Source organism: Neoarthrinium moseri, assembly GCF_022829205.1.
Source record: "Neoarthrinium moseri strain CBS 164.80 chromosome Unknown scaffold61_Wmoseri_CBS_16480, whole genome shotgun sequence".
Classification (NCBI taxonomy): domain Eukaryota; kingdom Fungi; phylum Ascomycota; class Sordariomycetes; order Amphisphaeriales; family Apiosporaceae; genus Neoarthrinium; species Neoarthrinium moseri.
This window is the reverse complement of record NW_026055175.1, coordinates 63,322-90,995: the sequence shown is the minus strand read 5'-3', so window position 1 is coordinate 90,995 and position 27,674 is coordinate 63,322. Positions and strand designations below refer to the sequence as shown.

The 27,674-nt window shown below is 56.1% G+C and overlaps 10 protein-coding genes across 10 annotated transcripts; 5 read left to right on the top strand and 5 right to left on the bottom strand.

Moving 5' to 3' along the window:
* Positions 1 to 815: 815 nt before the first annotated feature.
* Positions 816 to 2,530, top strand: JN550_010968 (uncharacterized protein; the record flags this gene model as incomplete). The annotated part of the gene is made up of 4 exons (XM_049309282.1): positions 816 to 899; positions 969 to 1,025; positions 1,105 to 1,824; positions 1,904 to 2,530. 4 exons carry the CDS (start codon positions 816 to 818, stop codon positions 2,528 to 2,530), a joined length of 1,488 nt encoding a protein of 495 aa, XP_049167059.1.
* A 620-nt stretch (positions 2,531 to 3,150) lies between these two features.
* Positions 3,151 to 4,173, top strand: JN550_010967 (uncharacterized protein; the record flags this gene model as incomplete). The annotated part of the gene is made up of 2 exons (XM_049309281.1): positions 3,151 to 3,253; positions 3,416 to 4,173. The coding sequence occupies 2 exons, from the start codon at positions 3,151 to 3,153 to the stop codon at positions 4,171 to 4,173; spliced, it is 861 nt and encodes a 286-aa protein (XP_049167058.1).
* A 2,431-nt stretch (positions 4,174 to 6,604) lies between these two features.
* Positions 6,605 to 7,741, top strand: JN550_010966 (uncharacterized protein; the record flags this gene model as incomplete). Its single annotated transcript, XM_049309280.1, has 2 exons — positions 6,605 to 6,794; positions 6,945 to 7,741. The coding sequence occupies 2 exons, from the start codon at positions 6,605 to 6,607 to the stop codon at positions 7,739 to 7,741; spliced, it is 987 nt and encodes a 328-aa protein (XP_049167057.1).
* A 785-nt stretch (positions 7,742 to 8,526) lies between these two features.
* JN550_010965 (uncharacterized protein) lies at positions 8,527 to 9,772 on the bottom strand (the record flags this gene model as incomplete). Its single annotated transcript, XM_049309279.1, has 2 exons — positions 8,527 to 9,519; positions 9,707 to 9,772. 2 exons carry the CDS (start codon positions 9,770 to 9,772, stop codon positions 8,527 to 8,529), a joined length of 1,059 nt encoding a protein of 352 aa, XP_049167056.1.
* Positions 9,773 to 10,888: 1,116 nt separating this feature from the next.
* Positions 10,889 to 11,503, bottom strand: JN550_010964 (uncharacterized protein; the record flags this gene model as incomplete). The annotated part of the gene is made up of 2 exons (XM_049309278.1): positions 10,889 to 11,345; positions 11,397 to 11,503. The coding sequence occupies 2 exons, from the start codon at positions 11,501 to 11,503 to the stop codon at positions 10,889 to 10,891; spliced, it is 564 nt and encodes a 187-aa protein (XP_049167055.1).
* Positions 11,504 to 12,906: 1,403 nt separating this feature from the next.
* On the bottom strand, positions 12,907 to 14,503 carry JN550_010963 (uncharacterized protein; the record flags this gene model as incomplete). Its single annotated transcript, XM_049309277.1, has 4 exons — positions 12,907 to 13,010; positions 13,084 to 13,195; positions 13,494 to 13,611; positions 13,665 to 14,503. 4 exons carry the CDS (start codon positions 14,501 to 14,503, stop codon positions 12,907 to 12,909), a joined length of 1,173 nt encoding a protein of 390 aa, XP_049167054.1.
* Positions 14,504 to 19,711: 5,208 nt separating this feature from the next.
* JN550_010962 (uncharacterized protein) lies at positions 19,712 to 21,043 on the bottom strand (the record flags this gene model as incomplete). The annotated part of the gene is made up of 5 exons (XM_049309276.1): positions 19,712 to 19,814; positions 19,894 to 20,267; positions 20,633 to 20,793; positions 20,855 to 20,963; positions 21,032 to 21,043. 5 exons carry the CDS (start codon positions 21,041 to 21,043, stop codon positions 19,712 to 19,714), a joined length of 759 nt encoding a protein of 252 aa, XP_049167053.1.
* A 382-nt stretch (positions 21,044 to 21,425) lies between these two features.
* On the top strand, positions 21,426 to 22,029 carry JN550_010961 (uncharacterized protein; the record flags this gene model as incomplete). The annotated part of the gene is made up of 3 exons (XM_049309274.1): positions 21,426 to 21,613; positions 21,690 to 21,870; positions 21,946 to 22,029. The coding sequence occupies 3 exons, from the start codon at positions 21,426 to 21,428 to the stop codon at positions 22,027 to 22,029; spliced, it is 453 nt and encodes a 150-aa protein (XP_049167052.1).
* A 1,134-nt stretch (positions 22,030 to 23,163) lies between these two features.
* Positions 23,164 to 23,953, bottom strand: JN550_010960 (uncharacterized protein; the record flags this gene model as incomplete). The annotated part of the gene is made up of 2 exons (XM_049309273.1): positions 23,164 to 23,754; positions 23,846 to 23,953. The coding sequence occupies 2 exons, from the start codon at positions 23,951 to 23,953 to the stop codon at positions 23,164 to 23,166; spliced, it is 699 nt and encodes a 232-aa protein (XP_049167051.1).
* A 658-nt stretch (positions 23,954 to 24,611) lies between these two features.
* On the top strand, positions 24,612 to 27,096 carry JN550_010959 (uncharacterized protein; the record flags this gene model as incomplete). Its single annotated transcript, XM_049309272.1, has 3 exons — positions 24,612 to 26,851; positions 26,905 to 26,983; positions 27,034 to 27,096. 3 exons carry the CDS (start codon positions 24,612 to 24,614, stop codon positions 27,094 to 27,096), a joined length of 2,382 nt encoding a protein of 793 aa, XP_049167050.1.
* Positions 27,097 to 27,674: the final 578 nt, after the last annotated feature.

Below are 27,674 nucleotides of genomic sequence, written 5' to 3'. Positions count from 1 at the left end.
ACACAAAGAGCGACCAAAATCCCACGCATTCATGTACATATTGATGAATTGAGACTTCGTACCAAAACCGGCACCCTTGTGACTTGAGAGTGCACGAACGATACTTGGCAGGCAGGTTTGACGCAAAGCACCAGTGCGAGGTACACACACCAATTCACCAGCTGATAGCTTCCCTACGGATGCGGCATTTGTATGGACAAGGGCCGGGGCCAGCGCCACCCAACGCGAGACCCATCACCTATACCTACACATATCGAATATGCTATCGACAACACGGGTCGCCGAGATGGGTCGTCCAGACACTGACTAAGCAGGGCTTTGGGCTTTGGGCTTATCAGCATGTGATGTGCCGCCTTAGGGCGTATCCGTGGGGCGGTACAGTAAGTAGCTAAGGCACTTAAAGTACCTAAGATGCAAGGTCCACAGGGCACTCCGTACGCCGCGGCGCTTTGGCCAGCGGGCCCCCGGGGCCTCAGCAAACAGGCAGCCTGAGCTGCGTCGCCTTGCACTGCGTGCAGCACCTAACCTACCATAACTGGTGAAGGCAACCAACCTAGCGCGGCCCGGGATCGCAGCAGCTCAACTTAACCTACACCCAACTCGTACAAAGTACTGCAGCCCGTACCTCTGGAGCTTGACATCAACATCAGAATCAACCGCTTACCTCCCCCTACCCCCATCTCACCAACCGCCGTCAACTGTCCCCATTCTGCTTCTGATTCTGGCTCTGGTCCTGAGCATCCCTTCGCATCTGCGCGCCGACGTCCAGCCCGCCCCGCCATTCCTGCCGCTCTCTGGTGTCCGGATCATTCACCATGGCGGACGCAGCGTTCAAGCCCGAGAAGGACTTCACCAAGGAGGTTGACAAACAGATTCCCGAGGCCGAGAAGCTGGCCAAGGTATGCCCCTGCCCTCGCTCCGCCATTTGCTCCCAGACGTCTTCCTGACTGACAATCGCCCCCCGGCAGAACGATGTCACGGCCGCCGTCGACAAGCTCACAGTGCTCGAGAAGCAGACTCGTCAGGTCAGATTCACGCCCAACGACAACCCTCCGGCCCTCCCCTCCGGACCTCACCACGCTTGCTGAACTGACCCCAACCTAGGCATCCGACCTTGCATCCACGTCACGGGTGCTCATTGCCATCTGCAAGATCTGCAAGGACGCCGGCAACTGGAGCCTGCTGAACGACCAGGTCCTGGTCCTGTCCAAGAAGCATGGTCAGCTCAAGCAGGCCATCACCAAGATGGTCCAGACCGTCATGACCTTCCTCGACGACACCCCTAACCTCGATACCAAGCTCTCCGTCATCGAGACCCTGCGAACCGTCACCGAGGGCAAGATCTTCGTCGAGGTGGAGCGCGCCCGCGTGACCAAGATTCTGTCCGACATCAAGAAGCAGCAGGGCGATCTGAAGGCCGCCGCCGACATCCTGTGCGAACTCCAGGTCGAGACCTTTGGGTCCATGGAGAGGCGTGAGAAGACAGAGTTCATCCTGGCCCAAGTGGCGCTGTGCATCGAGAACGACGACTGGACGCAGGCCGGCATCCTCAGCCGCAAGATCTCGACGAGATACCTCGCGAGGAAACCGAAGAAGACCCCGGAGCAGCTGGAGAAGGAGAAGAAGGCTCGGGAAGACAAGCTGAAGCGCGGCGAGGAGGTGCCCGACGTGAAGGAGGACGACACCACCGACCTCAAGCTCCGCTACTACGAGCAGCAGATCATCCTGGCCAAGCACGACGGCAAGTATCTCGACGCCTGCAAACACTATAGGCAGGTTTTGGACACGGAGGCAGTAGAGGAGGACCCTAAGAAGCTCCTTCCTGTGAGTTGCCCCCGACGCCCCTCGCTTCGTGGCTCCCCGGCCGCGACAAGAGAGACTAACCGCACCTCCCCGCTTCCAGACCCTCCAGCGTATCATCTACTTTGTCATTCTCGCCCCCCACGACAACGAGCAGCACGATCTCTTACAGCGCATCTTCCGCGATGCGCGGAATTCGCAGATCGAGGAAGACGCTAGACTACTCAAGCTCTTCACCCTCCACGAGCTCATGCGATGGCCCGAAGTGGCCAAGATCTTTGGCCCACGCCTGTGCTCCACAGATATATTCGACAGCAAGTCAGACGTCTCGGGCGATGACAAGGCCTACCAGCGCTGGGAGGATCTCCGCAAGCGTGTCATCGAACACAACGTCCGCGTGGTCGCCAAATACTACACCCGCATTGGCATGAAGCGTCTCACACAGCTTCTCGACCTGACGCCCGAGGAGACGGAGAAGTACATCTCGGAGCTGGTCTGTTCCAAGACCGTCTTCGCCCGCATCGACCGACCGGCCCAGGTCGTGAATTTTGCCAAGCCGCGCGACGTTGACGATATCCTCAACGAGTGGAGCCACAACATGAAGGACCTGCTCGGCCTACTGGAGCGTGTTGATCACCTGATCACCAAGGAGGAGATGATGGCGCGCATCCAACCCGGCGCTCAAGGCAAGGGTGGCAAGGAGAAGAAGGGCAAGAAGGCCAAGGCGTAATCGGGGACGGGTTCAAGTACAGCAGCCGTACCTAATTCATGACTAGGCACGAGACGGTTGTGCTGAAGGGGAGATACAGGTCTGCATCAGGCTTGCGGAATGTACATTACCGGTAGATCAGAGGCATATCGCCATAGAACTGGGTTGCATCTGGCTTATTCTGTCTGTCTATCGGGGAGTGGCCTGAGGTGATTGTAAACGACTTCGGCCTTTGACACCCTTCCGTGTGGCCCCCAGCAGCACGCGCCTTGTAGTTCACCGACTGGCACAAATGATTTCATAGGGGTAGCGTTGGGTGTTATGGCCAATCCGAAAACCATGATTTTTCCGCATGTCGTCGAATGCAACTGTTTTGTGCTGCAAGTCGGGTTCGTATCCTCCCTCAGCAAGAGTCATGCCGGCCTCGGGTGTGGAGTCACCATCGCGAGCAACAAAAAACCCGGCTCACCGAACGCCTCCTCACCGGCGCCCTTCCGTTGGCGTGGATCGGCGAGGAGCGACCGACCACATAATCGGAACCTTTTCTCATTAACTGAATGCTGCGCACTTCTCGCAACCTATTCGCAGTCCTCAACCTTGCGAATCCACGCTCGTTCGACAGGCGATTCTGCATCGTTCCGATGTCCACCGCCGCGGCGCCAGGCTCGGGCAAACCAGCCATGAATGCGAAAGGAGGCGCAAAAGCAGACGCAAAGAGGGACCTGAAGATTCTCATGCTCCATGGTACGTATGATACTATACTTTACACTCCGTCCTGTGAGGGCTGGTTTGCCAGCGCAGTGCACTGGTCGGCCGAAGGAAGCAACCCGTCTTGCGCTCGCCCATGAGACTCTCATGCGGGATGCCGCCTCGCATCTCAGCTTCTTCCGCTAACTCTAGAACAAGGCTATACACAGTCCGGAACCCTCTTCCGCGCCAAAACAGGCGCCCTTTCCAAACTGCTTGTCAAGGCACTCTCCCCAGCGCCATACTCCATGACTCCCCAGCTCATCTACCCGACGGGCCCGCACCGGCTGCGTCCCTCGGACATCCCGGGGTTCACGCCGCCCGAGGGTAAGTCATTGGAAGATGTCGAGGGCGAGGCAACGGACAACTGGGCCTGGTTCCGGCGCGATGAGGCCACGGGAGCGTACCGCGGCTTCGAGGAGGGCATGGCGCGCATCGCGGCCACGATCGCCGAGAACGGGGGCGTGGACGGTGTCATCGGGTTCAGTCAGGGCGGGGCGACAGCTGCGCTCGTAGCCGCAGCGCTGGAGCCGACGCGACCCTTGCCCGAGACCCCGGACAAGGAGCCGGACTCGTGGGCGGGCAAGCTGCGGGCTGCCAACGGGGGCAAGGGGCTCCGCTTTGCGGTCGTGTACTCTGGGTTCTACGCCCGCGACGACCGCCTGGCGTGGCTATACGGCGGCGGGGGTGTCCAAACCCCGACGCTGCATTTCATCGGAGGGCTGGACACAGTGGTCGAGGAGGCGCGGAGCCGGGGCTTGGTCGAGCGTTGTGCCGAGGGGACGAGCCGGGTGGTAGTGCACCCGGGGGGTCATTATGTGCCGGTCAGTAAAGAATGGACGGCAGCCTTGGTCATGTGGTTGAGAGAGGTGTTGGGAGGGAAGACGAACGGGGAGGCAGAGGGCGAGAAATTGTAGATGGCTGGGTGTTTGAGATACAAGTGCGAGACACAAGTTGCAATATAGAGCCAGCTAGACCAAAGCGGGAACCGAGCAGAGTATAGTATAGGTATTCAGATAGATCTACAATAGCCCTGATAGTGGACAGAGGCTCATGGGCTACATATACACTCAGTAGTACACAGCATCAGCGTTCCCTGGGCCAGCAAAGAGAGTTTCCCAAAAGCAGACGCTGTGCTGCATAGTTGAGGAATGGCATCGGTGTGCAGCTAAAGAGCTTTTCATTTTCTTATCTCTTGCCGAGGGTCATCAGCTGATGCGCATGGTTGCTCAGGTGACTTCAGTTGCTATTCTTCAGGATGCGGAAAGAGCAGGCTTTCCGAGAATCGACCTGGAACAGGCAGGAGGTCAATGGCCGTGCAGGAGTTTCATCACCACCTGGCCTCGGGATTGGGCATCTCGTGGTCCAGGGTGAACCCGTGTTCATCTTGGTTCCAGTTCCTTTCGACGAGCGTGGAAGTTGGTGGCCAGCGACAGCGGGGAGCTCACACACACATGGCATGGCGGTCGAAGGGGTGATGTCAATGCAACCTTCGATTCGGGAAGTTGAAGTTGCTGTCTATGATACAGATCCGCTCCTCTTGTCTATGATGCATCTGGGCATGCCATTCCAGCTTCGTCCGGCCAACAGTGCCCTCCTCCCATCGTCAGGGCCCCGCGGTCCTTAGTGTCCACCAGACTTGGCATTGGGGTTTCTAGGGTCGTTCTTCCACTCATCGGCTAGGAATTGAGGTTATCAACATGGCCGAGCAGGCATGCCCACCGGGGCGGATTGGGGAGACATACTTTGCATCATGGCGTTCTGTGCCGAGTTGACACCGTAGGCAATGATGGCTCCTGGGCGGACGGTCAGTAACGGGGCCGGGGGCAGGTGTCCGGCAGGACAAGGGAACGGCATGGAAGCATCGCGTCGTACCGGCAATGAAGAAAGGAGCATAAGGCCGCACTAAATGTACAGACAGTCAGTAGCTGTAACCGCAGGGGGCGAAGGAGCATTGAACCGGGGGACGTACGGACGGGGGCCGGGAACTTCTTGAGAGGGGTGATTCCGAACCAAGACATGTTGACGGTGGTGCGTGAGGGGAAGGGTCTTGACGGTGTTGTCGGACGTGTGTTCGATGGCGATGTTGAGAAGAGGTCGTGCGATGCCGGGGATGCGTGCCAGAAAAGCCGCGATGCTTTGCTTCAAAGGTCTTGCTTAGCGTGCCGGGCTGGGAAGTTCTGGATGCCTGACATGTGAGGCGACGGTGTTACTGGGAGAACGCCGGGACTGGACGGGACAGCCGGGCGCCCGGGCTTCTCTGATCGGTGAAAGGTATTGCCGGCGGCCGACACAGAGCGACCTCGACTTCCCGCCGCTCAAAGCGCGGGCCCAGGCCGTGGCTAGTGCCGGCCCGCCCTAGCCTAGGTATGACCTGGAGCCTGCCTGGGGCCTGCCTGGGGACTGGGAAGCTTGGGGCCGCACCAGCTGCCCAGTGGGCAATGAGCCATGACATCACCTACCACTCCGCACGTCCACATGCGGAGTACGTGACTGGGCACTTGACTTGGTGACTCTCGGTTGTACTGTAGGTACCGGTATCATACAAGCCACATCAACTATAGGTGAGGTCGCCCAGCTGGAGCACTCGCTGCTGGCTGGGTGCCGGGTGCCTCCAACTGAGCTGTTAGCGGCCCCGCGTCGCGCTGACCCCCAACCAACCGCATGGAAAGGATCAACCGCCATTGTCCGGCCATCCATGCAATTGCGGAGGAGATACTGCGGACCGCGGGAGCTGGGGAGCTGGGGAGCTGGGAGCTATATGACAATATCCATAGGCTACACCCGACAGCTCGTAGTTGCTCGCGGCCTACCATCGAGAGTGCGGGGAGAGTCGACCATCCATCACCTCACTCCATCAGCCTCGACGGTTTCATAATACACCCAGCTTTACACACTTGGCACACCGCCCTCTTTTCTCTTGTTGCATTGAGTGCCTGGCACAGTTACGGTCTACGGCCAGCCCACGGCTTCGCTCCATCTCCATCTCCATTCCCATCGGCGCCACACGCCCCTGCACCTCGCAACATCACCGCACCTCAGCTCATCTCACGCACATTGAGTCTCGACGCAACACTGGACGTGCGTTTGGCGGGTCGTGTCGCAGAACCTCGCAATCATCATACGTTTCCTCCCGGTCTTACGCCCTTCCCGTCTTCTCAGCTTCGCACCGCTCGGTTTGTACACCTCGCCGCGACCCCCTTCCCTCTTGGACCTGGTGGCTGAACTAAACCCAGCTCCCCTTCCCTTTGTCTGGGCGCGTCAACGCTCCTCGCCTCGACTCGTCCCCCTCTCCCCGTCACATCCACCCCATTCCCACACCCGTCGCCGGCATCGAATACCGCCACGATGCTGACCCGACGACTGGCTCGAGTGGTGGCAACTGCGCCGCGCTCGCTGCGAGCTTTCAGCGCCACGACTGCACCCAAGAAGACGCCATCCATGTCCGATATCACGCCCGACCAGGTCGGCTCTTTTAACGCGAAGCAGAAGGCTTTCCGTGAGCATCTGGTCCAGGTGCAGAAGGAGCGAGAAGAGAGTACGTTCTAGAGCGTCATATTGTACTAACTGCCCTTCCCCTCCTATTCTCTACACCATGTACCGTAATCTCAGCCCGCCTCTCCTGCCTCCTGTCTTGTGCCTCGTACCTCGCAGCTTGAACCCAGCTTACCAGCCGTCCTCCCCACAGGACAGAAAGCCGAAGCTCGTGAGAAGGCGGCCAAGAACGAGCCCGAACGGCCCGAGGGCCTGCTCACCAACCTCATCTACGGCACCAAGGAGGGCCGCGAGCTGGACGCCCAGCTCGAGGCCTCCTTCTCGGCCGTCCTGGCACGCGGCAAGTACGTGCACTCGATCGTCTTCCACGAGGTCCGCCCCGACAAGGTCGACGAGTACGTCGAGCTGGTCGGCTCGTGGTACCCGCGCATGGCGTCCATCGAGGAGAATAAGGTCCATCTCGTGGGCAGCTGGCGCACCGACGTCGGCGACTGCGACACCTTTGTCCACATCTGGGAGTACCAGCGCTACCAGGGCTACCACCAGAGCCTGCACTCCATCAGCCGCCACCCGGATTTCCCCGCCTTCGACCGCAAGCTCAAGTCGCTGATCAAGAGCAAGCACACGTCCATCATGCAGGAGTTCTCCTTCTGGCCTACCACACCCCCGCGCCAGCTCGGCGGCGTCTTCGAGCTGCGCTCCTACACCCTGCATCCCGGCAACCTGCTTGAGTGGGAGACGCACTGGCGGCGCGGCCTGAAGGCCCGCAGGGAGGTCATGGAGGGCGTCGGCGCCTGGTTCGTCCAGATCGGCGACCTCAACACGGTCCACCACCTGTGGCAGTTTGCCAACCTCGAGGAGCGCAAGACACGGCGGGAGCAGAGCTGGAGAGTCGAGGGCTGGGCCGACACGGTCCACAAGACGGTACCCCTGATCCAGACCATGAAGTCGCGCATTCTGACCCCGATGCCCTGGTCACCCGTGGGCTAGGTGGGACCCGCACCTCTAGGACTGTGGCAGGTTCCATGTCTCGCTGGGAACTCGGGTAAATCAGGACTCGGGCTTGCAGCAGCAGATATGGCAGCGACACGGCAGCGATACGGCAATGATATGGCACCGCATGGATATTGGCCTGTACGAACGATTCTCTAGCCTGGGAAATGCAACAGGCGATCTTTGTACTTTGCAATCAGATTTGGCTAGCTTCTAGTCGCCAAAAAATAATAAACAAGGATCCGAATTACGTCAGTGTTCATATGCGATCTCCGGCTTGCCTCTTCGTATTCCCTCGTTCCCATCAACGTTAACAGATAGAGCCATTCTTTCTACATACTCAGTCTATAGGTCTTTACCAGGTGTCGGGATCCCTTCTCCAGGAGCCTAGTTAGGGTGAGAACTTGTCCACCCACCCAAGTAGTCAACTGCATGACTTGGGTGTAGAGTAGATAGCTATAAACTATCCAAGCGGTAGTACCACTACTGCACATGACTTGTGCCCAATACAAGCGTCAGTTCTTTCCCATTTTGCTTCAGCAGCGTCACTCGGCTGTGTACTTCTTCATGGCCACAGGACTGCCCACCGAGCACGTTCTCCACGCCGTCCCAAAATGTATCGCCCACGGAGCCTTGAAGGCCTCCTGAGATACTGCCTCATGTTGGCATCGTGGAGCCGCTTGTCTCCACTCTTGAGTAAAATCCATCCCTGGATCGCGGCACCGCCACGGGAGTAATAAGCATCCACGGCCAGGCCTCCGGTTCCCATCAGGTTCATATTTCTACTCCGCTACCTTGAGCTCGTCCTCGTCGTCGCCCATGACAACGCCCAGGTTCTGTCTTGCAAGGAGCAGCGTATGTCCCAGAGCGCCGAGCTTGGCGCTTACGCTCAACAGACTCGGGTCGGCGCTCTCGACACGAACCTTCTCACGGACGTATACCTGTGTCTCGGTACCACGTCCCTTGCCCATGCCGCCGCCCCTCCCGCCGGGTATCGAGCGGGTCCTCTCCAGCTTTGGTGGCACGTTGACGGAGCCGGACGCCGTGATGGGTGACTGGGCATCCGCGCCTTCGGGGCAGAAGCCAAACACGCGGTCTGCCTCGTCGTGCTCCAGGCGCCGGGCCGTCCCGATGGCCAGCGCCAGCTTGGTGCCAAAGTTGACGGGGGCGTCGGCGGGCTCGAGCACGCGGAGGTACAGCACCAGCGAAGCATCCTGCAGCGTGAAGTAGAAGGATAGGTTGGCCGGTAGGGGCGGGGCGAAGCACGACGGCGGCACCGAGGACGAGGTCCAGGCTGTATCGGGGACGGCGGCCTGGTCGGTCAGCTGGGGGCCCTTGATCAGGGCCAGGGATTCGGCGAGGTATTCAGACAGCAGGCGCAGCTGCGTAGAGAGGAACTTGGGATCGATGGACGCGCCGCCGCCGCCGCCTTTCCTGCTGTTGGTGGATTCTGACACGATGAAGCTGAGGATGTCGACCGACTGCGTCAGCAGCGTGTTCAGCGTCGTCAGCTCGGGGATGTGGATGGGGTTCGCGGGATCCAGCGCGAGGGTCTGGGCCGGCAGGGTCTTCAGGCGTAACTGGATGCTCCCCTTGACCAGACGGGTGCCGACGCGGGTCACATGCCCCTTGACGGCTTCGTGGCGGGGGGTGGAGACGACGAGGGTGCTGCCAGGGTCGGTCGGCGCGAGAAGGGCGTAGGTCTCCTCGAGTGACGCCTTTAGGGTCTTGAGGGTGGACTGAAGTTCGTCGAGGAGCCAGTTGAGCTCGCGCGCCTGGAAGGAGGAGGTCAGCGGGCTGGAATACGGGGGAACAAGAAGCCAGCCCTCGTCTGGCTCGTCTAGGCAGGGAAGAGAGGGCCAGGAAGATGAGAGGCAAGGAGGCGGCGGGACGAGTTGAGCCATGTTGGCGCACCACAGAGGGGGAAGGCAGGGTATGGGCAAGGGCAAGGTGACGACTCACAAGAGCGGCGTCCTCGTCGATTTTAAGCTGGGCCGGCGCAACAGGAGGCCAGATGTCTACAGACATGGTGTCTGGTCTGGTATCTATGATATTGCTGGCTGTTCCAACTTGCCGGGTGGCCCACCAGCTAGGCACCCACCTCTAGCACATATCGGGCTCTGGGACAGGGGTACCTGAAGCTCGAGAGGAAGCTGTGTTGCGATATAGCCAGATATCTAACAAGTCGGGGGGAGTCGTGATGGAAGCTTGCCGTGGGTGGTGATTGAGCAATGGAGCCGGTGCCCAGAGTGGAGAGCTTGAAGCTTGAAGCTTGACCATAACGACCAGGCAGCTGGGCTTTCAAGGCAGTCCGCTAGACCGCCCCTGGCATAAACCCGCTCCAGCGCTGTGGAGCCCCTGAACTCTCCCCCAATGCCCCCCCAGCGCCCAGTTGCCCAGCCCTGCCAGCACCCACCTGCAGGGTTTCCGAAGGCAGTTGGTACTCCTCGATTGTAGGCACACACAGTAGTCGACTTTACCTCAGGTTACTTTCACAGGGGGGCCTGGGCAGCAAGTAGACCTGATACGTAGCTAGTTTATGGAGTTGCATCCAATCGTTTGCACAACCTACTCAAGTACCCAGGTATGTATGTGTAGGTGTAGGTGTAGGTGTTGGTACCTTGGGTACAGTACCGCCAAACCACACCCCTCCCCCACCTTGAGCCGGAGGAGGACCAAAAGTTGGTGCTAGAGCCCGGGTACGAGCATTTTCCATTTCCAGCTGATCGAGCCCATTGCCATTATTTCCCTTCTCTGCCACACCTCGACACTCTGGCACGCGACCGACCTCCTGTTTGCCTTGCCCAGCGTCGACCGCAAAGCACATGGCGACCCAGTCACAGCCTCCCATGCTACCATAGGCTGAGACGGGGACGAGGACCAGTACGCAGCCGTTGTCTTTGACGCCCACGCCCAAAACAGGCTCCTCCGGCCCTGAGCGCCATCAAACCCGTCCCGGGGAACAGTCTGCCACCATGGCCCCGTCTACTGCGTCAGGCCAGCACTCGCCACGGAAGCTGCCACGAGTCCCGAAAGGCAAGCTCCCTCCGCTTTCTTGCCCTCATGCCCTCGCCGTGGCCCCCGTTCTAACACCGCTGCCCAGGGTCTATCGTCCACCGTGCGACTCTGTCCCCCCGCGTTCCTTCATCTCATGCCGCCTTCCGCCTCCATGTGAATCCGCGATCCCCTTTCCGCGCCGTCACCACCCGTGTGCGGAAGCAGCTGGACAAGAGTCTTCGAACCGCCTCCTCCACTCACCCCCAGGTTCCCACCGCCCGTCTGTCCGGAAAGGCCCTGCCTCTCTCCGCCAGGGTGCAGGCGTTGCAGCATGCCCAGGGGAGCGGCATCGGGCTGGAGCATGCCAGCAGCGTTGTGGTTGTGGGCACTGGCAGCGCTATTGAGAAGGTGGTCAACGTGGCCGCATTCTTCCAGCAGCAGGGCGATGTCGAGGTCCAGCTGCGGACTACCACCTTGGCCGCCGTCGATCAGCTCGCGCATGGAGCAGACGGAGATGGAGACCAAATAGGGGCCGTCGGTGATGGCGAGATCAGGGAGAGGATGGTCAGCTGCTTGGAAGCTTCCATCAGGTTGAAGTGACTTCCTGTGGGGTGGGGAAGCGGCAGGTTGAGAGGCTGCTCGAGTTCACCCTTACAACTTAAGCCATCCCGCGGTAAACTTGCAACGCGTATTTCTCAGGATGCGTGGCCACGCTTTGTCCGACGAGTTGCCCTCGAGCGGCTTTGGGCATTGCCAAGACATACTGACAAGACGTATCATCTTGTGCTTTATGTCAAGAGCTGAACCTTTCGGCCTGCCGCATCTGTTGAGGCTGTGTTGTGATCCAAGCTAGAGGCACATGTGACTTCTCATCCATAACGTCAATTGAGACCAGCCATGAACTATGTCCCATTCCTTCACGTGCAATATGACACTAACGTTACCGCAAGCAATGAGATAGCCCAGGAAAACGCATAGAAGGGATGTGAACGGGGAATGATAATGGAGGAGCATCGCTGGATGGTAAAGAGATCTCATTGCAGCTACTGAGAATACAGTCATGACGAAGCTACAGGCATTGATCTGAAGGTACAGTAAGTAGTACAGTGGTTGATCGTTTATACTCTACAGAGGAGCTTCGCCAGATGACGTATCTTGATTGTCGTGCATAGAACACTTGACCAAGCTGCAAACAGGACTGCCCGATACATTTGATGCTCGCGCTCTGATCAGTCCCAGGCTCCGCCAGCGATTATGGGCTGCATGTGTCCGCTGGTCATCACAGAGGCACTCTTCGGAACCCTGCAGATGCATAGATATGACTCGTAGGTTTGAAGAGCCAGTAGTACTCCGCCCAACCCGTATAGTAAAAGTTCCCGTTCTGGTAAAGGGAAGAAAGCTCACCGCGACCTAATATCACTTGACAATTAAGCTATATCTGGCTTCAGAGGATTTTATCTTCGACTCCAGCCTGAATACCATCCTAGGGACGTTTGACGTTATGATGGGCAACGTGCAACTTTAATGGGCTTGATAACCAACATGGTCAATACAGATTAGTCGAAAAGAAATCAAAAATTGAAAATAAAGGCTATTATATCATACGAATTTACACAAACTTCTTGCTTAGGGTATATAGCTTTGCTGCATAGCTCATCAATGACTAACCAGCCCCCAGTTCTCAGACCAACGCCTAGATTTAGTCGTGTCTTACGGGAGGGGTTGTTCGCATATGCATTCCTGTGCAACACCTGTCTCTTAAGGTGGCTTCTAAAAATCATTTGTGCTCCAAATTGTTAGATCGAGCAACGCCGTGGGACCTGCCTACTTACAGAGTCGCGCATGAGTTCTCGGGCTTTCATGCCGTCACTCCTAATCTTGTCTTGGCCCAGACTTCCTGATTTTGGGCTGTCATGTGTAAGAAACGATCAAGCTCATCCTGCAATTCTCTCTTCCTATCCTCCGGCAAGCGGTCATCGAGTTGAGTGGTTAGTTTCGAAAGATACTGATGTGCGAAGTCCTCGCGCTGCGGCTTTGCGGGACGTGAGTTGCACCCTCCCATTTCAGCTGCCAAGCGTGGACCGATGTTGACTTCGACTTGCTCCGGCGCACACAACACGTAGTCACTCAACAACGCCAGTGCTAGTGATGATGGATTGGAGAAGTCAGACATTGTCATGACCGTAGTGATCATGCACCTCAGCCGTCATGAAACTGCTCGTCAGCGCTGCGCCTCCCGCATTAGTCTGACTGGGATCAGCGCCGCCAACTGCCCAACTGTCAGCCCCTCTTCGTGCAATATCCCTCTGGCCCCCAAAACTGGCAACAAAAGTGTCAACTACACGTGACATGAGGTCCGACTACCCAGTTTCGTAGGCCGTCTGTAATCCACGCCAAATTTTTGTTGACCGTGCTAAACCAGTCGCCCTGTGGTGATATCATCCCGAGGTTGGCCTAAGTATCCATTGATATCTATTAGTGACATCTCCTCCGATACATTGGCATGGACACGGATATAGGCATTCAGTGATTCCGAGGGTGAACATGTGGTTGGCTTCTCGTCGATGGCAGCTGCTTGCGCAGTATATATAGAAATCTCATGTAATGGAATGAGGCTCAGATGTCTCAGTAGACTGAGAAACAACTCCTCAGTAGCCCTTCTAATCCGTCCACCTTTATACTGCAGAAACAATTATCTCGCTTGTTTGGGAATAGCCATCGACACTTTTAAGGGGTATTCTCTATATGATACACCTTTCATGGCGTCGATGGCAGCTTGAGCCTGTTCAGGTGTGGCGAAATCCACGAAACAGAAGTTGCGTCGCCCATCTCCCGCCTCGCGGGGGCTCACCCTCTTACTTACGCCGTCACTGGTTGTACGTCAGTCTGGAGAGTTGCACCGTGTGCTGGCAGTGCAACTTACATCTCGAAATCCTTGAAAATAGACCGCATCTCAACTTCATTCTCGGCCTGGTCAAGCATCCTGGGCAACCCTCCCACATACAACTGCCGCCCTTCTTCTTGCGCTTTCGATACCTGGAAATGCTTTAGTGCATCATTAGGGCCGCCCTTCCCTGGAAGACGAGCACCCGCCCGATCTTCACCTGGCTTTGAGGCATTCCAGTCACCCCAACGATTGGATGCAGTGCTGGCTCGATCCTCGTGTGGCCAGCGACTAGCTTGACGCACATCGCCTTTGGGCTGACACGGGCGGCATCTGACCGCTCTCTCGCCCATCAGTTTGCCATCCAGTGTCGCAATCGCTTTCTCTGCAGTGTCCGAATCCGGAAATTGTACAAAGCAATAACCAGGGTTCCGTCCTGTGAACGGGTCGACCGAGATGTGAACATTCTCAAACGCACTGAAACCATTCGCATTGAGGAACTCTTCGACACCGTCGGGCGTCGTGTTGTATAGCAGGTTGCCCAGGTAAACACGTCTTCCCTCTTCGATAGCTTTCCCAGCCTCAGCTCCATCTCGCTGTCGGGCTGGCCTGTGGACTCTTAGGTCTTCGGGGCGACTTCTCTCAGCTAAAGCCACAATTGGCTGCCGCTTGTGAGAGTCGCTCTCGCCAGAGGGGCGGTCTCTATTCCATGAAGCGGTGTTTCGCTCGGTTTTCGGTTTCTGAGGCTTGGGAGTAGATGAAGGGCTCCGCCAGTCTGAAGCGTCACGCCAAGTTCCCGACTCTGCCATTTTGTGCTGTCTCTGCTGCCGGTCGCACGTGTGGATGCTGTTGCTGTGAGTGAAGTTGAATTTAGCCATGGCGAAATTTGCTGCCAGAAGTAAGACTCGTCAGTAGCGGGCCGCTACGCTGGAAGCGGACAAGCTTACCGCGCAATCGGGTTGGTCGTCTGTCCACGCTGTTGTATTTGTTGATTCATCTGTCTCAGAGATTTTAGTTGTCGACAAATCGAAGACTAGCTATCCTTTCTGAGGACATGGCTGATAATTTATAGGTGAGTCTCGTTTTGAACATGTCGGAGCGCTTGGTAGGAACACAAAGCCAAAGCTGAAGAATGTATGTGTCTCGCAGCTGTAGAGTCAGGCACCAATCTTGGTGTTGGATACTTATATTACTGCGCCAGCAGTGGAACAGCTAACCTTAAAGTTCCCTGGAAGGTCTTTTTCTGTGGGGTTTCTCTGGGCTTTATGTGCGGTTTATAGAACAATTCGTGGCCGATTTGATTGAGGGGCCGTTTCCAACTTGGTTTCGTTTTTAGACTGCATAATCTTGAACACTGACATCTGCCCTTCGGATATTGTGCTGTGGGTGGAGGCCCAACTGCAAGATAATTCTTCTCACACCAAGTAGAAGTATTCACGTACAAAGCAGGCATATAAAGTTAAGACTACGAACCGTAGTCACATCGAACGTGGCCAAATCACCTGATATTGCTTTGTGCTCTGTCAGAATCGTCGTGGTGACCAACTCATGAGCCGATGACATTCATGTTCTCTCCCGGGAGGGAAGACTAATACAACAAACACCATCTCTAGACCACATCAGTTTTTGTGAAGGAATTCAGTGCGTAGTTCTTTTACTCCGGTGAGGTGCTATTTTAAGGTGGTGTGTTATTGGAAACCGCACTTTTAATAAGAAACCTTGAACATGATCGAGTAGGAACGGGCACGGGACCCGGTGTGTGTTCAGCCCATGGGCTACACAATTCATTAGACTATCGAACGAGCTCGTTGAAGCCCATGGTGATTTGAATTCTAGAGTCGATGGTATATTCCTTACCTGTCACAGATACACGGCTCAATGACTGAGCTACCTTAATTTAGCCTCTATCAAGGCCAACCATTATGAAGGTCATATCAGTGATCAATTCAGTTGCTGATTAAGCTAGTGTGCTAGTATCTAATAGTGTCCAATACAATCCGGGCAGTTTATGCTCGTGTGAAAGATACCGATATCTTGTGTCCAGGTTTATGATAAGTTATGTCCTAGTCGTGGCCTCGGAAATGTCACATAAGGAACCGAGTAAAGCTGAAATAAACGAATCAATTTGGCAAAGAAGCTGTATACCAACCAATAAACAAACCCAAGGCATTTGTGAATAGACAGTCCCTATATATTTATCCATCCACGAGCCGGCTGTCTCCGTACACAACTCTACCGCGGTTGAATCCCACCCAAAGAGAGTAATTAGTAGGAGTATTTGGATACTCTTCAGGCTATGCTTGCAAGCATAGATGAGTCTTCCTTGTTCCATGGGAACTACTCAATACCGGATCTCAGCTTTACAGCATTGGACTGTTGCTTGTATCATCGACACTAAGATTTCCCTCGTTGACAGTTTGTGTCAGGCTTTGCCTTTAGGAAAGCCGTTGTGCTGCCACCTGCCGTGACAAACCGCCCTGTAAGCAAGTTGAGACCGGCTTTGACCGCCCATATCGGGTTCCTGGCGACCTTCCCTGTCGTACTTCCGCATGAAACCATTTGGCTTAGCAGAATCCGGACTGTTGGGGTGATAAACTGCCGTCGTTCAGCTTCCAAGTCTGGATTGAGAGTGACTAATAGGCCAAATAAGGCGAGGAAGATGGCGGATAATAAGACGATCATGAGAGCTTGGGTCCATGCTAATATTGGCGCTGTGCGATTGATAGACTGCGATGCTTCAAAGGTCGCATTCATAAGTGGCTTCAGCTCCTTAAAGAGCGAAGCCATGGTGCCTGTAGTTGTCTCGGGGTAGGTTGGCTTGCTGTCCAGTAGAGCGACCGCGGCCGAATGTGCCTTGGTGCTTTGGTTGGTGTTCCAGAGGATCGGGTAGGTTGACGTGATTGTGAGATGTCGTGTCTCAAGCGCGTCACGGCTCAACTCAAATGCGGGGATGCGTATCCGTACAGAGCACAACACATTAAGGCAAGCCACTAAGTTAGGCGATCAGGAACTAACTTGGAGAGCGCTTGGGCTAGTGCCCCCCAACTCTCACCCAGGATTTATGTACTGCTGTTGAACAATATAGTAAGGCTGAACCCGCATACCTAGCTTGCTGGGTACTTTATGTCTTTACCGCGCATACCATCTCTTGAGTCGTAACTGAGAAGGTTCTCAAGTATATGTGCACTGCAACACGTAATAGTCCTGGCCCCCTATGCCTTAACAATGTTGACATTTGAGTCCATAACCGCGCAACTCAAAGTAATGACTCTCGAAAACAACCGACTCTAGCAACCAGTGTCAATATATTGTCCATGATTTGTTCGCCTGGCCTTCTCAAAAAGCGTTGTTGAAGCAGCTTTTCTGCCACGTGCCCGCGCCACACAGCTCTTTCTCCTGTGTGGCGATTTGACAGACTCACAATATTTAGTAACGTTGAAGATCTGCGCTCAAGTGCCGTTTACACACGACAACTTATCACATGTCCCCATCTATAAGACATTAATAGACAAGCACCTCGGCCGAAAGTAAGGAGAGGAGCCGTGCTTCGGCCATTGTGGCGAATTGTCCGCGTACTTCGAAAGCCTGGATCTGAAAAGACCATTTCGATATGTAGGCCCAGTGGCATAGATGCTTCGCGTCAGCAGCGGTGGATCCCAATTCGGAGAAGACGCTAGGCTACCGCCCCTCAAAAAGGAAAAATCTCTAGGATGGACAGGATGGAGCACCCCTAGGAAGTCGTGGAAATGCTGCTATGCGAGGCGCTTTTTTCATATTCTTTTTTTTTTTTTTTTTTTTTTTCATGACGCTATCCCCCCCGGCCCCCCGCTCCCCAAACCCTCCCAAACCCCCACCCTTCAAAACCAACAGCCGTTCTTTTAATAGCTGGCTTTGCATAAAAGAAGAAGCTAATGTACGGTGTTCTTAAGAAGGCCAATCAATTAGAAGCTATAAAATTGACAGTAGAGCACTTGAGTCGTGAGCTACTTGACGTCTCACACATAGGAGCCGTGAGTACTCGGCTGCATTGCACATGATTGCTGAAGTGGAAGATGTACATTCCAGGGGCAAGCTTTCATGGCTATTGGCTTTCTCGGGAGGATCCTTTTAGGGCTAGCCAAGACCTTCCGTCATGAGCTACTGTACCAATCTGTGATGGATGACTACGGAGATGGCGAATAAAGATTTAGCACTGCTACCATAGACTCTAAACGGAACGGTTCCCGCCCGTACGATTACCGCTTGAAAAGGGGGCTTGGAAGAATTATTTCCGGCCGTTGTCTCAATAGAGTTGCGGCTCTCGAGTTAATTCCGTAACTCTTCAGAGACTCTGGCGGCACCAACAGACGATAATTGTGGACCACTTGCAAATCCAGTGCGTTTTTGCGTTCCCGTCCACGCAATGTTTGCCAGGGCGTTAACCAATCGACGAGACTCCACTTGCGCCTCAAAACTCGACCGACTGGCACACGCTAAACATTGACACTGCTTTAATGAATGACGTGGTGGAAGGGTTCTAAGGCAAGCAGGACATTGGGCGGCAGTCATGAATTATGTAGGCTGAAGTCCCTGAACCTCGGGGGCTAAATCGCCAAATTCTCAGACAAGTAAGTACCTGCCTAACTTGCCTAAAGGAGGTATTTTTGGAGCACCTCAAGCCTAAAGGGCCCTGCAAATATGGCTGGGTCTTGTCCAAAGGTCGAGAAGGTCAGTCTTCTTCGGGCAGTGGGGCTGCTATGTCGCGCGTTGAAGGGTAGGGGGTTTTTCCATCCATGGATAGTACTGTGGGGGTGTGGTAACCCTGCCCTCTGTAGCCTGTCGCCTTGTAGCCCACCTGCGCAGTGATTAACTGGCTGGCGCAGATGACGGCCCGGAGGTTATCTGGCGAAATAGGGCAGCAGCGGTACCCTGAAGTGCGTTCTACTGCAACATAAGTTACATGATCCAAGCAACCAACACTGGCTGATCCCACGGAGGCGTTCCGGACGTCCCTGCAAGTGATCGGCGGCAAAGGTTGTGGCGCACGCCTGAACACTGCAAGACAACGGACGGGCAATCTTTAGATGCTCATGAGCACCTGGCAGAAATCGGGTTCTTGTTACCGGCTGTGGATGCGGAACATGGGAGGGGTAGACTCGTGCTCTTGACAGTCGCCTTTGAAGGGGGCCGGGTGTCTGGATGGGGTCGGGGCGACGTCTGTCCCGCACCGCACCGCACCAGCTTACATACGGGCAGCTTAGGAGTCAGGACTTGTCTGGCGATGGTGATACCAGGCCATGGGCTTATAAATCGCTGGTGACACAGGTGAAAACCCTGGGCACCTATGCCTAGGCTCGGTAGCAAAGCCGCACACAAAGCATTGTCGCGTCGCCTGGCTGGGGGCCACTAACGTGGTAAGCGCAGCGACTTGGCCCGGCAGCCAATCAGTGCTCAAGAGGAGCAATTGCTCCGGCGCAACTTACAATACTTTTGTGAGCGAGTGCGCTCAACGACTAGACATTATCTGCGGCGGCTGTCGAAGCCATGGCTCGCTCTGTATTCTGTAATTATTCTTGTATACACGTCGCCATCATCCGCTGGCCACCGCAGGCTTTCCAAGGGCTTCTCTGGCGACCTACGAGACGTAAGTGGCAAACACACGACCCCATACGGCCACGTCTTTGGTGAGCCACGGAGTGAGAGCCAGGCCTGAACTCTATAACGGCCACGCCTCCGACCTACTGCTGGCATGCAACGTGAGAGTTTGATGTCGAAAACAGCCCTGCTAGGGGATCTTCTGAAGCTAGGTCAGGTCCGCGCCTCACTGGCCATATCGAGTGAACGACTTTCATGTGTGCGGAGCACACAGCCGAGTGCCCAGTCTGCGGGAAACAATATCTTCTATACGTCAAGTTCTGTCAGGCCTACCATCCTCCACTGACTCGGTGTGCGAACGGCGTGTCCGAGGTTAAGGATGACATGGAAGAAGGGCAATGTCCAAGTCCTGTGTGTCCATATAGCCGGACTGGGGGATGTCAGGTTATATGATCAAGGGGCACTGCATGTGTGGCATTACTTTTGGACAAGTCCTACTACCACCCCGCGACTTAGAGCTTCTGTCCTGTCGGGCCGGTCTCCACGATTTGGTCCAGGCCTTGGTACGCCGGCATCTCGAAGTCGTACTTCTTAGCAATCGAGGGGGTAACGAACCTAGTTTTGAAAGTCATTGGTATGTCAACATTCACCAGACCCAGGGGCTACGAAGGGGATTCTCCCGCTTTGGACTTACCGGCCACCAATGAAATGCCTGCCGTTGAAATGCTCCACCAAGGGCTTAGGAGCAGTCAGGCTAATGAGATACTCAGGCATGAAGGAACTGCCCAGCCCCGACTTTGGTGGTCCTTCCTCAATGTTCCAGGATGACGGTGCATCGACCGATGTGACAGGAACCTTCGTCTCCTCGAGTGCCTTGATGACGGAGGGAAATGGTTCGCGGACCTCGCCCGAGAAGCTGAAGCCTGTGACCCAGTCAGCGCTGTTCGGCGATCCGCGATGCTGAAGCCTACCGAAGATGGCATCGACGATATGATCCGTAGACTTGATGGCCGAGCCAAAGTCGTCTACAAAAGGGACCTCGAGGTCTTCGAGCTGCTTAGCCAGCCGCTAAGTACATTCATGGACTTGGTCAGCGAATTGGGCACGGCGGTAGTAATGCAGATGCTGTCAGGGACGGAGACGTTGGAGAACCAGGAAGAGTCAAAAGTTTAGTCTTGCCGGGCCTAGGCCGGATGACGAGGCCAAGGAGCACGCGGGAATCCAGTGGAGACAAAAGTATGTCCAGAAACCACATAGTCACGAGAAAGACAAGTTTCTTTTCCAATGGAAGATGGTGTGCTCTGAAACTTCATGGGATGGGATGGGGCCAAAGTGAGGGCGATGAAGGGTGATAAGGACCATCAATTGTCTCGGTCAAGTCACTGGGCGGGGACACGCAGGCCCAGGTGATATATCAATGGTCGCAGACCTACCTGATACAGCTCATTCTTGCTCCGCTTTGGGTAGTAGATGGTAGGCAGGTAGCCGTAGTGTCTCAGATGACGGGCGGCGACGAGTCCGTCTCCTCCGTTGTTCCCGGGGCCACAGGCGACTAGGACGCGGGGGCCTCGAGCTGGTGGATGAACTCGGTAGACTGAAGCATTTGGTGAGCTGGCGAACATGTAAGCCGGTAGTTAGGGGGCCCTGTTACGCACCGGCTTGAGAGACCGACAGGCCAGCCAGCTCCATGAGCTGGTCGATAGAAAAAGCGCCGGTGCTCATGAGCTCCTTATCCAATGCGGCAGCGGCCTTGGCGGACAGCGTCTGGGCTGCGTGTAAGTGAAAAGGAAGCTCCACCGTGCGTGACGGACGGGCGGTTGGGCACTGCCTACCTTGAGGGCCATGGTTGTTTGCTCTGTGCTTAATCACGGGGTTTAAGTCGGCGACGACCGGAGTATCGCGTGGAGAGTGGTGCTCGGGGCAAGCTGAGGTTGGAGGCCAGAGAAAAGGGAAGCGGATGATATGGTCTTCGGACGAAACGCTCTTGGAGGACTGACATCACTTCTTTCCACACTGCAGGGCCCCAATTGACCATTTCAGTACCTAGCTACCACCTACAGCGACCAGCCGGCCGGGCTACAGAGGGACAGGGATGTCTCGGCGGCCACTGAGGACGATTGGCCACCAGCCCTGGAGGAGCCAGGAACTCCTAGTCCGGGCCACCCCGGGCCGTGACTTGCACGACGGACCTGGCGGAAGATTATAGCCCCGCCTCCGACAAATTTCATGAGAGCTCTCCCAGAGCAGCCATTCCCAGGCAGCGTCCCTCGCATCGTCGGAACAGGCGAGCAAGCAAGGCAGCAACGGGGTGACGCGCTACTTAGACACGCACCGGAGATGACGGTCAAGATCCGTCTCGCGCGCTTCGGCCGCAGGAACGCACCTTTCTACAACATTGTCGTCGCACATGCCAGGTGCGTCCCTCGCCTCCCCTTGCCTTCGCGCCGGCAATCGCCAGCTTGTGGGTGGCCCGACTGACTCTCTGCGCAGGACGGCACGGAACAGCAAACCTCTCGAGGTCATCGGGACCTACGACCCCATCCCCAAGGCCGACCCCTACGATGACTCCGGCAGACTGCACAAGGACATCAAGCTCGACACCCTGAGGGCCAAGTACTGGATCGGCGTGGGTGCTCAGCCGACAGACACCACGTGGCGCTTATTGTCCATGGTGAGCAGGAGCCTCGTCTGACCTGGTCCAGTCAGGTTGCTTCAATCGTATTCCAACAGCTGACATGTGCCATAGGTTGGAATCCTGGAGCCGAAGCACCGAAACCAACAGCCACGGACTGCGCCGGAACTGCCCGCCGACATTCGACAAGGAAGCTGAGCGGGTGGCGCCAAAGACGCAGCTTGAGGCAGTACCAAGGACGCGGTGAGGTGTATGATACTATGTGTGCATAGGGCATATTTGGCGTTGGGGGTTGCAATTGCGGAACAAAGACCACGACGGTACTATGCGACGAGGCAGCGGACACGGGCGCGCTACAACGGTCGAATGCCGCCTTCCGACTTGGCTCGAGATTGCAGCAATCCCGCGAGCATTCAGACATTGGGCGCCGGGGTTTAGAAGCGCGACCCGGCCGGTAGACTACGGGCATTCTAGCGTCTTGCCAACCACGTGTACCACCAATGGACGTTGTTCAAGACCATTCCACTATGGGAATTGTCTAATGCTTCAGGACGAGCCTCACGTATGACGATGACTGAGGGGCCGATGAGCTGGTGAAGCTGAGCCTCTTGTCTTGACTAGTTGTAGCGAGCTATTGCCAAAACTCCTGCGGTAATGCTCTTGCCCATGAAAATGCCCTCGGGCCCCAGTAGACAAGGCTCATGGAATTGAGTGGAATGCGTCACCGACCCGTGGCTTTGGCTATCATCTGGAAGCATTGTGACAGCCAACACAACCGAATGCTGGAGCTGTAATACTCTCGCACCCAGTCCTCCCGGACACCATACAATACACGTAACACAACCTTCCCCTGTCCATACTCATTGCTGTATGTCATTCGTGGATAACTATATAGTTAGTGCTCTAGCTTTACTACCGCAGCAGTCTTCACGCCCACATCACGATCGAGTGTCCCTCCGAGCCTACAGCAGTCGACCAGCTTACAACACCATTTCCGAGGACCAGTGACCAAAAAGGAAACATTGATCGCGGCAACCAAAAGACATACAACACCGGGGGTTCGCTGGTCGTCACCGACCCAGCTACTAATCCGGCGCTTTCTAGTTTATCTTTGGGAGAGCGGACGGGATCCCGAGTTCTCTGGAAGCTATGGTCGTATGTGCTGGTCATGGCACCAGAGACAAGTAATATAGCCAGCTGGGTAGACCCGCCGACGACGACGACGCATCAGACTGCGAGTATAAGTAACACCAGCCCCATTACAGAGTAGCCAACCAGGCCGGTCCAACCCAGCAAAGGCGTGAATACCGGTGGCGATATTCCGCGCAGTCGCTATATTCCATTGACATTTGCCGAGGTGCCGGCATTTGCGAGCACGTAGTCCGTGACGCCGCCCTTCCAGTCACTTGTCCTTATGTCTTTGATGTTGACCAGGATCACTCGGACTTCCTCGCCGGCAACGAAGCAATTCCGGCCACCATCTTCCTGCGGGCTCTGTGCTTGGTGCACGAACAGATCGCCGCCCTCGGAGTCGAAGGTGTTGTTCTCGAGGTGTTGGTCCCTGTAGAACTTCTCCTCGTCCGAGCCACGGGTCACCAGGGAAGCTGTCCCATTGATGGTGGCGCTGATGCTGCTGATGGCGCTCGTGTTCAGGTTGAGCAGCATGGAGGCGAGGCTCGACCTGTGTTCCGGGCCGGGCGACCCGCCCGAGGGTCGACGCCCCTGGGTCGGCGGGCGGTGCGATACCCAGTCGTGCACCAGCAGCGAGACGTTGGGGTTCTCGACGAGGTTGTTCATCTTCTTGGAGGAGGGGTTGGTGGTCATGACGATGACGGGGGCGGCCGAGTGCGGCGAGGACGGCAGGTAGGTGTAGTTCATCAGCGACACGTGCGGCTGGTTGTCGGTACAGGTCGCCAGGTGAAGCTATTCCAGGCGGGCGGGAGCACGGGGTCAGCTACCGCTACCGGGACGAGGGGCATGCCACAGCGCATCTAAGCTAGGGGCCAGGACTCACGAAGCGGGCATTCTCCAGACACTGCACCACCTCGGGCGGCAGGCAAGTGACAACCTGCTTGTGGCTGTCGCCGGCCGAGGCCTCGTAGTTGAGGGGGATCTGGTCCATGGCGGACTGGGTAGCTGTGTGCCGTACCGCGGACTCCTCGAGATGCTTAACTTGGGGTGGTCGTTCAGTCGAGGCGCGTTCCGTCCATTGGGATCCGGCGTCTGGGGGTCGTCGGTGTTGCACGATCTTCGGTCGGGATGGAGGGGCCCAAAAGTTGGCGAAGTGGCAAAGGGGGGCCCAAGGAGGGAGCTATGACCCTCCAGCGCTCCCCGGCTCCAGCACTCCAGCACTCCAGCACTCCAGCCAGCCGTCTTCCATAGGCTGGGCTGCTTAGGGCCCTGTCCGTGCAACACAGCGGATGACCTCACTGTAGCAGCGGGGTCAAGGTATCTAGCGTACCACAGTAGTCTGGTCTACCGGGGGTCCCAGGAGGCAGTCATCCACAGCACCTGAGCTGGGCAGTGGAGGACGTCTGAACCTGACTACTATGGTGAAGTACAGTTATTACCTCCAGCTTGTGCCCAACTGCTTGCCTGCTGCGGACTGAATCACCTCACAAAAGTGACCATGCACTGTAGGTAGCGTGCCAAGACCACTTAAGCCCACGGTAGACCCCGGCCCCCACCGTTCCCAGCGGCATCCAATCCGCCTGGGGACAGCCCCCGGCCCTGGCTGGCACCTTGGAGCTTGGAGGAGGAGGACCTCGGGACTGGGCGGCATGGAACGGCTCAGCGAACTCAGCGCATACCATCGGCCTTTAGCCCAGTCCTGGAAGGCAGGACGACGACGGGGGAGCAATGCACTTCAATGTCTTGCCTTGCCCTGCCGCGCCGACGATGGCCTCGAATTCCCCTTGACTTTCTGCGTCTCCGTGGCCATTGGCAATGTAGACCTGCCCGTTTCCCTTGACCCCCGACCAATCGCCCCATACCAAAGTCCGCCCTCACCTATATCAGTCAAGATGCGCTCCATCAGGCCGCGCCATGTCCCCCACGGCCGCCGTCTCTTGAGCTCAACCACGGCCACATCTCCTGTGCCCGTGACGCCCATCACGTCCCTCCTGATCGCCAACCGCGGCGAGATCGCGCTCCGTATCAACCGGACGGCCAAGCGTCTCGGCATCCAGACCACCACCCTGTACACGGACCCCGATGCCTCCTCGCAGCACGCCGCGTGCTCGCCCAACGCCATCGGCCTGGGTGCCGCAAATGCCTACCTCGACGGCGAGCGCATCGTGACCCTGGCCAAGCTACATGGCATCCAGGCCCTGCACCCGGGCTACGGCTTTTTGAGTGAGAATGCCGCCTTTGCCGAGAGGTGCGAGAAGGAAGGCATCGTCTTTGTCGGGCCGCCCGCCAAGGCCATGGCTGATATGGGCGACAAGGCCCGAAGCAAGGAGATCATGACCAAGGCCGGTGTGCCATGCGTCCCTGGATACCATGGTGGCGACCAGGGCGAGGCCGAGCTTCTGGGGCACGCCAGGGAGATCGAGTTTCCCGTCCTGCTGAAGAGCGTCAAAGGTGGCGGCGGCAAGGGGATGCGCATCGTCATGGAAGAGGGCGAGTTTTTGCAGCAGTTGAAGAGCGCCAGAGCCGAAGCCCGCGCTTCGTTCGGCGAGGGCGGCGAGATCATGTTGGTCGAAAAGTACATTGTCCGCCCGAGGCACGTCGAAGTCCAAGTCTTTGCCGACAAGTGGGGAAACTGCGTTGCCCTTGGCGAGCGAGACTGTAGCATACAGAGAAGGCACCAGAAGATCCTGGAGGAGTCTCCGGCACCCAACCTGGATGACGCGACAAGGCTTGATTTGTGGGAGAAGGCCCGAACGGCGGCCCTGGCTGTCGGTTACGTTGGCGCCGGCACGGTCGAGTTCATTCTCGACAAGGACAACGGGAACTTCTATTTCATGGAGATGAATACGCGGCTGCAGGTGGAGCATCCTGTCAGCGAGATGGTCACCGGAACTGACCTGGTAGAATGGCAGTTTAGAGTGGCGGCCGGCGAGAAGCTCCCGTTGACTCAGGACGAGATCATGCAGAGGATCCAGGAACGTGGCGCCGCTATCGAGGCACGGATATACGCAGAAAGCCCCGAAAAGGGGTTTCTGCCCGACTCTGGACGACTGCTCCACTTGGCCACGCCGAAGACAGATGAAGACATCAGGATAGACGCTGGGTTTGTCGAGGGCGATACAGTCTCGGAAGCCTACGATGGCATGATTGCCAAGCTCATCGTGAGGGGCGACGACCGAGAAACCGCGATCCGGAGGATGGAGCGGGCGCTTCGCGAATACGAGGTGGTGGGCCTGAGCACCAACATCGAGTTCCTGAAGCGGCTGTGTATATCGCCGGCATTCATCGAGGGCGATGTTGAGACTGGGTTCATCCAGAAATGGGAATCCGAGCTGTTCCAGCCGCTTGTTGCAAAGCCCGAGGTCTTCGTGCAAGCAGCTTTGGGACTTTTTGCCTCTTCGGCACAGGCAGAGACTGGGCCTCACGGACAATCAGTAGGTTTTGGCCAGTGCGCCTCACAGCGTACGTACGCCTTCAAGTCCTTGGATCCGCTTGTCACGGGAGAAGGGGAGATTATCAACGTCAGCGTCACCCAAAAAGGACATCAGCTCTTTGACGCAACGGTCAGTCAGAAAGATCAGAACGCTGCAGAGTACCAGGGTCTTGTCTCTACGCCTGTACCAAGCTCGCAGAAGACCAGTCTCACGACCTTTTTCCCGGAAGCGAGAATAGAGGCTACCGTCGTGCAGGATCCCAACAATGACAACAAAATCTCTGTCTTCCAGCACGGATTGAAAACAGAGCTATCACTGGTGTCATCGGTATGGTATGAGAAGGCTTTGGGAATCAAGGAAGCCACCGCCTCAGTCGTTGCGCCCATGCCCTGCAAAGTTCTAAAGAATGAGGTTCAGGAGGGAGACGCCGTTGCGAAGGGAGCCCCGCTTGTTGTGTAAGTCGGTTTTCACATCAAAGGCATTTGTGAAACGCTGACTAGTGGAATAGGATCGAATCAATGAAAATGGAAACCGTGATCCGCTCTCCCCAGGACGGAGTTATTAAGAAACTTGCACACAAAGAAGGGGTAAGTCGCCACATATATCGAGCAAATGGAGGCGCTAACACTCCTGCCAGGACAAGTGCAAAGCTGGAACGGTGCTGGTGGTGTTTGAAGAGGAGGATGTTTCAACTACGTAAGCCGGGACAGATTCTAGTGCCTATCCACAGGGTAAAATCGACATTGCCATGAATATGTAGTCTAAAGCTAAACAAGATCTTATTGAGTCAGTCGCTCACACTGCTAATATAGATGTGAAACCTCAAACACGGACATCATAGATTGTTCACCGACCTTTTATAGATTTGGCAGGTCGAGTAGTGCTCGGCAGTAGCGAGAGAGGGAACACGATGATCAGATGTGTCTGATGTTCTAGTAAACGGATGTTCATATACTAGTATTATGCATAGCAGAGAAACGAATGTGCTTTTTTTTAGAGTTTAATAGCGTCGACCCCCCGAGGAGTCGAGCTCCTGTCATCCAAGTAAAACCCTTATTCGCGGGGGCTTGCTCAAGCCTCTCAATAGTATATCAAATTCCTCACGGATGTTTGGCTAAACTTTCGTGAGAGAAAAGCTACATCCGTAGTACCATCAGTGACGTGTTTCCCATCGAAAGAAAGTGCCCTGTAAGCTGCCATGCTCAAAAGAAATGCGTGCTGTCTATATTCGTCGACTTTACACATGGTAAAATGTCTTGACCTTTATCCTTCCTAACA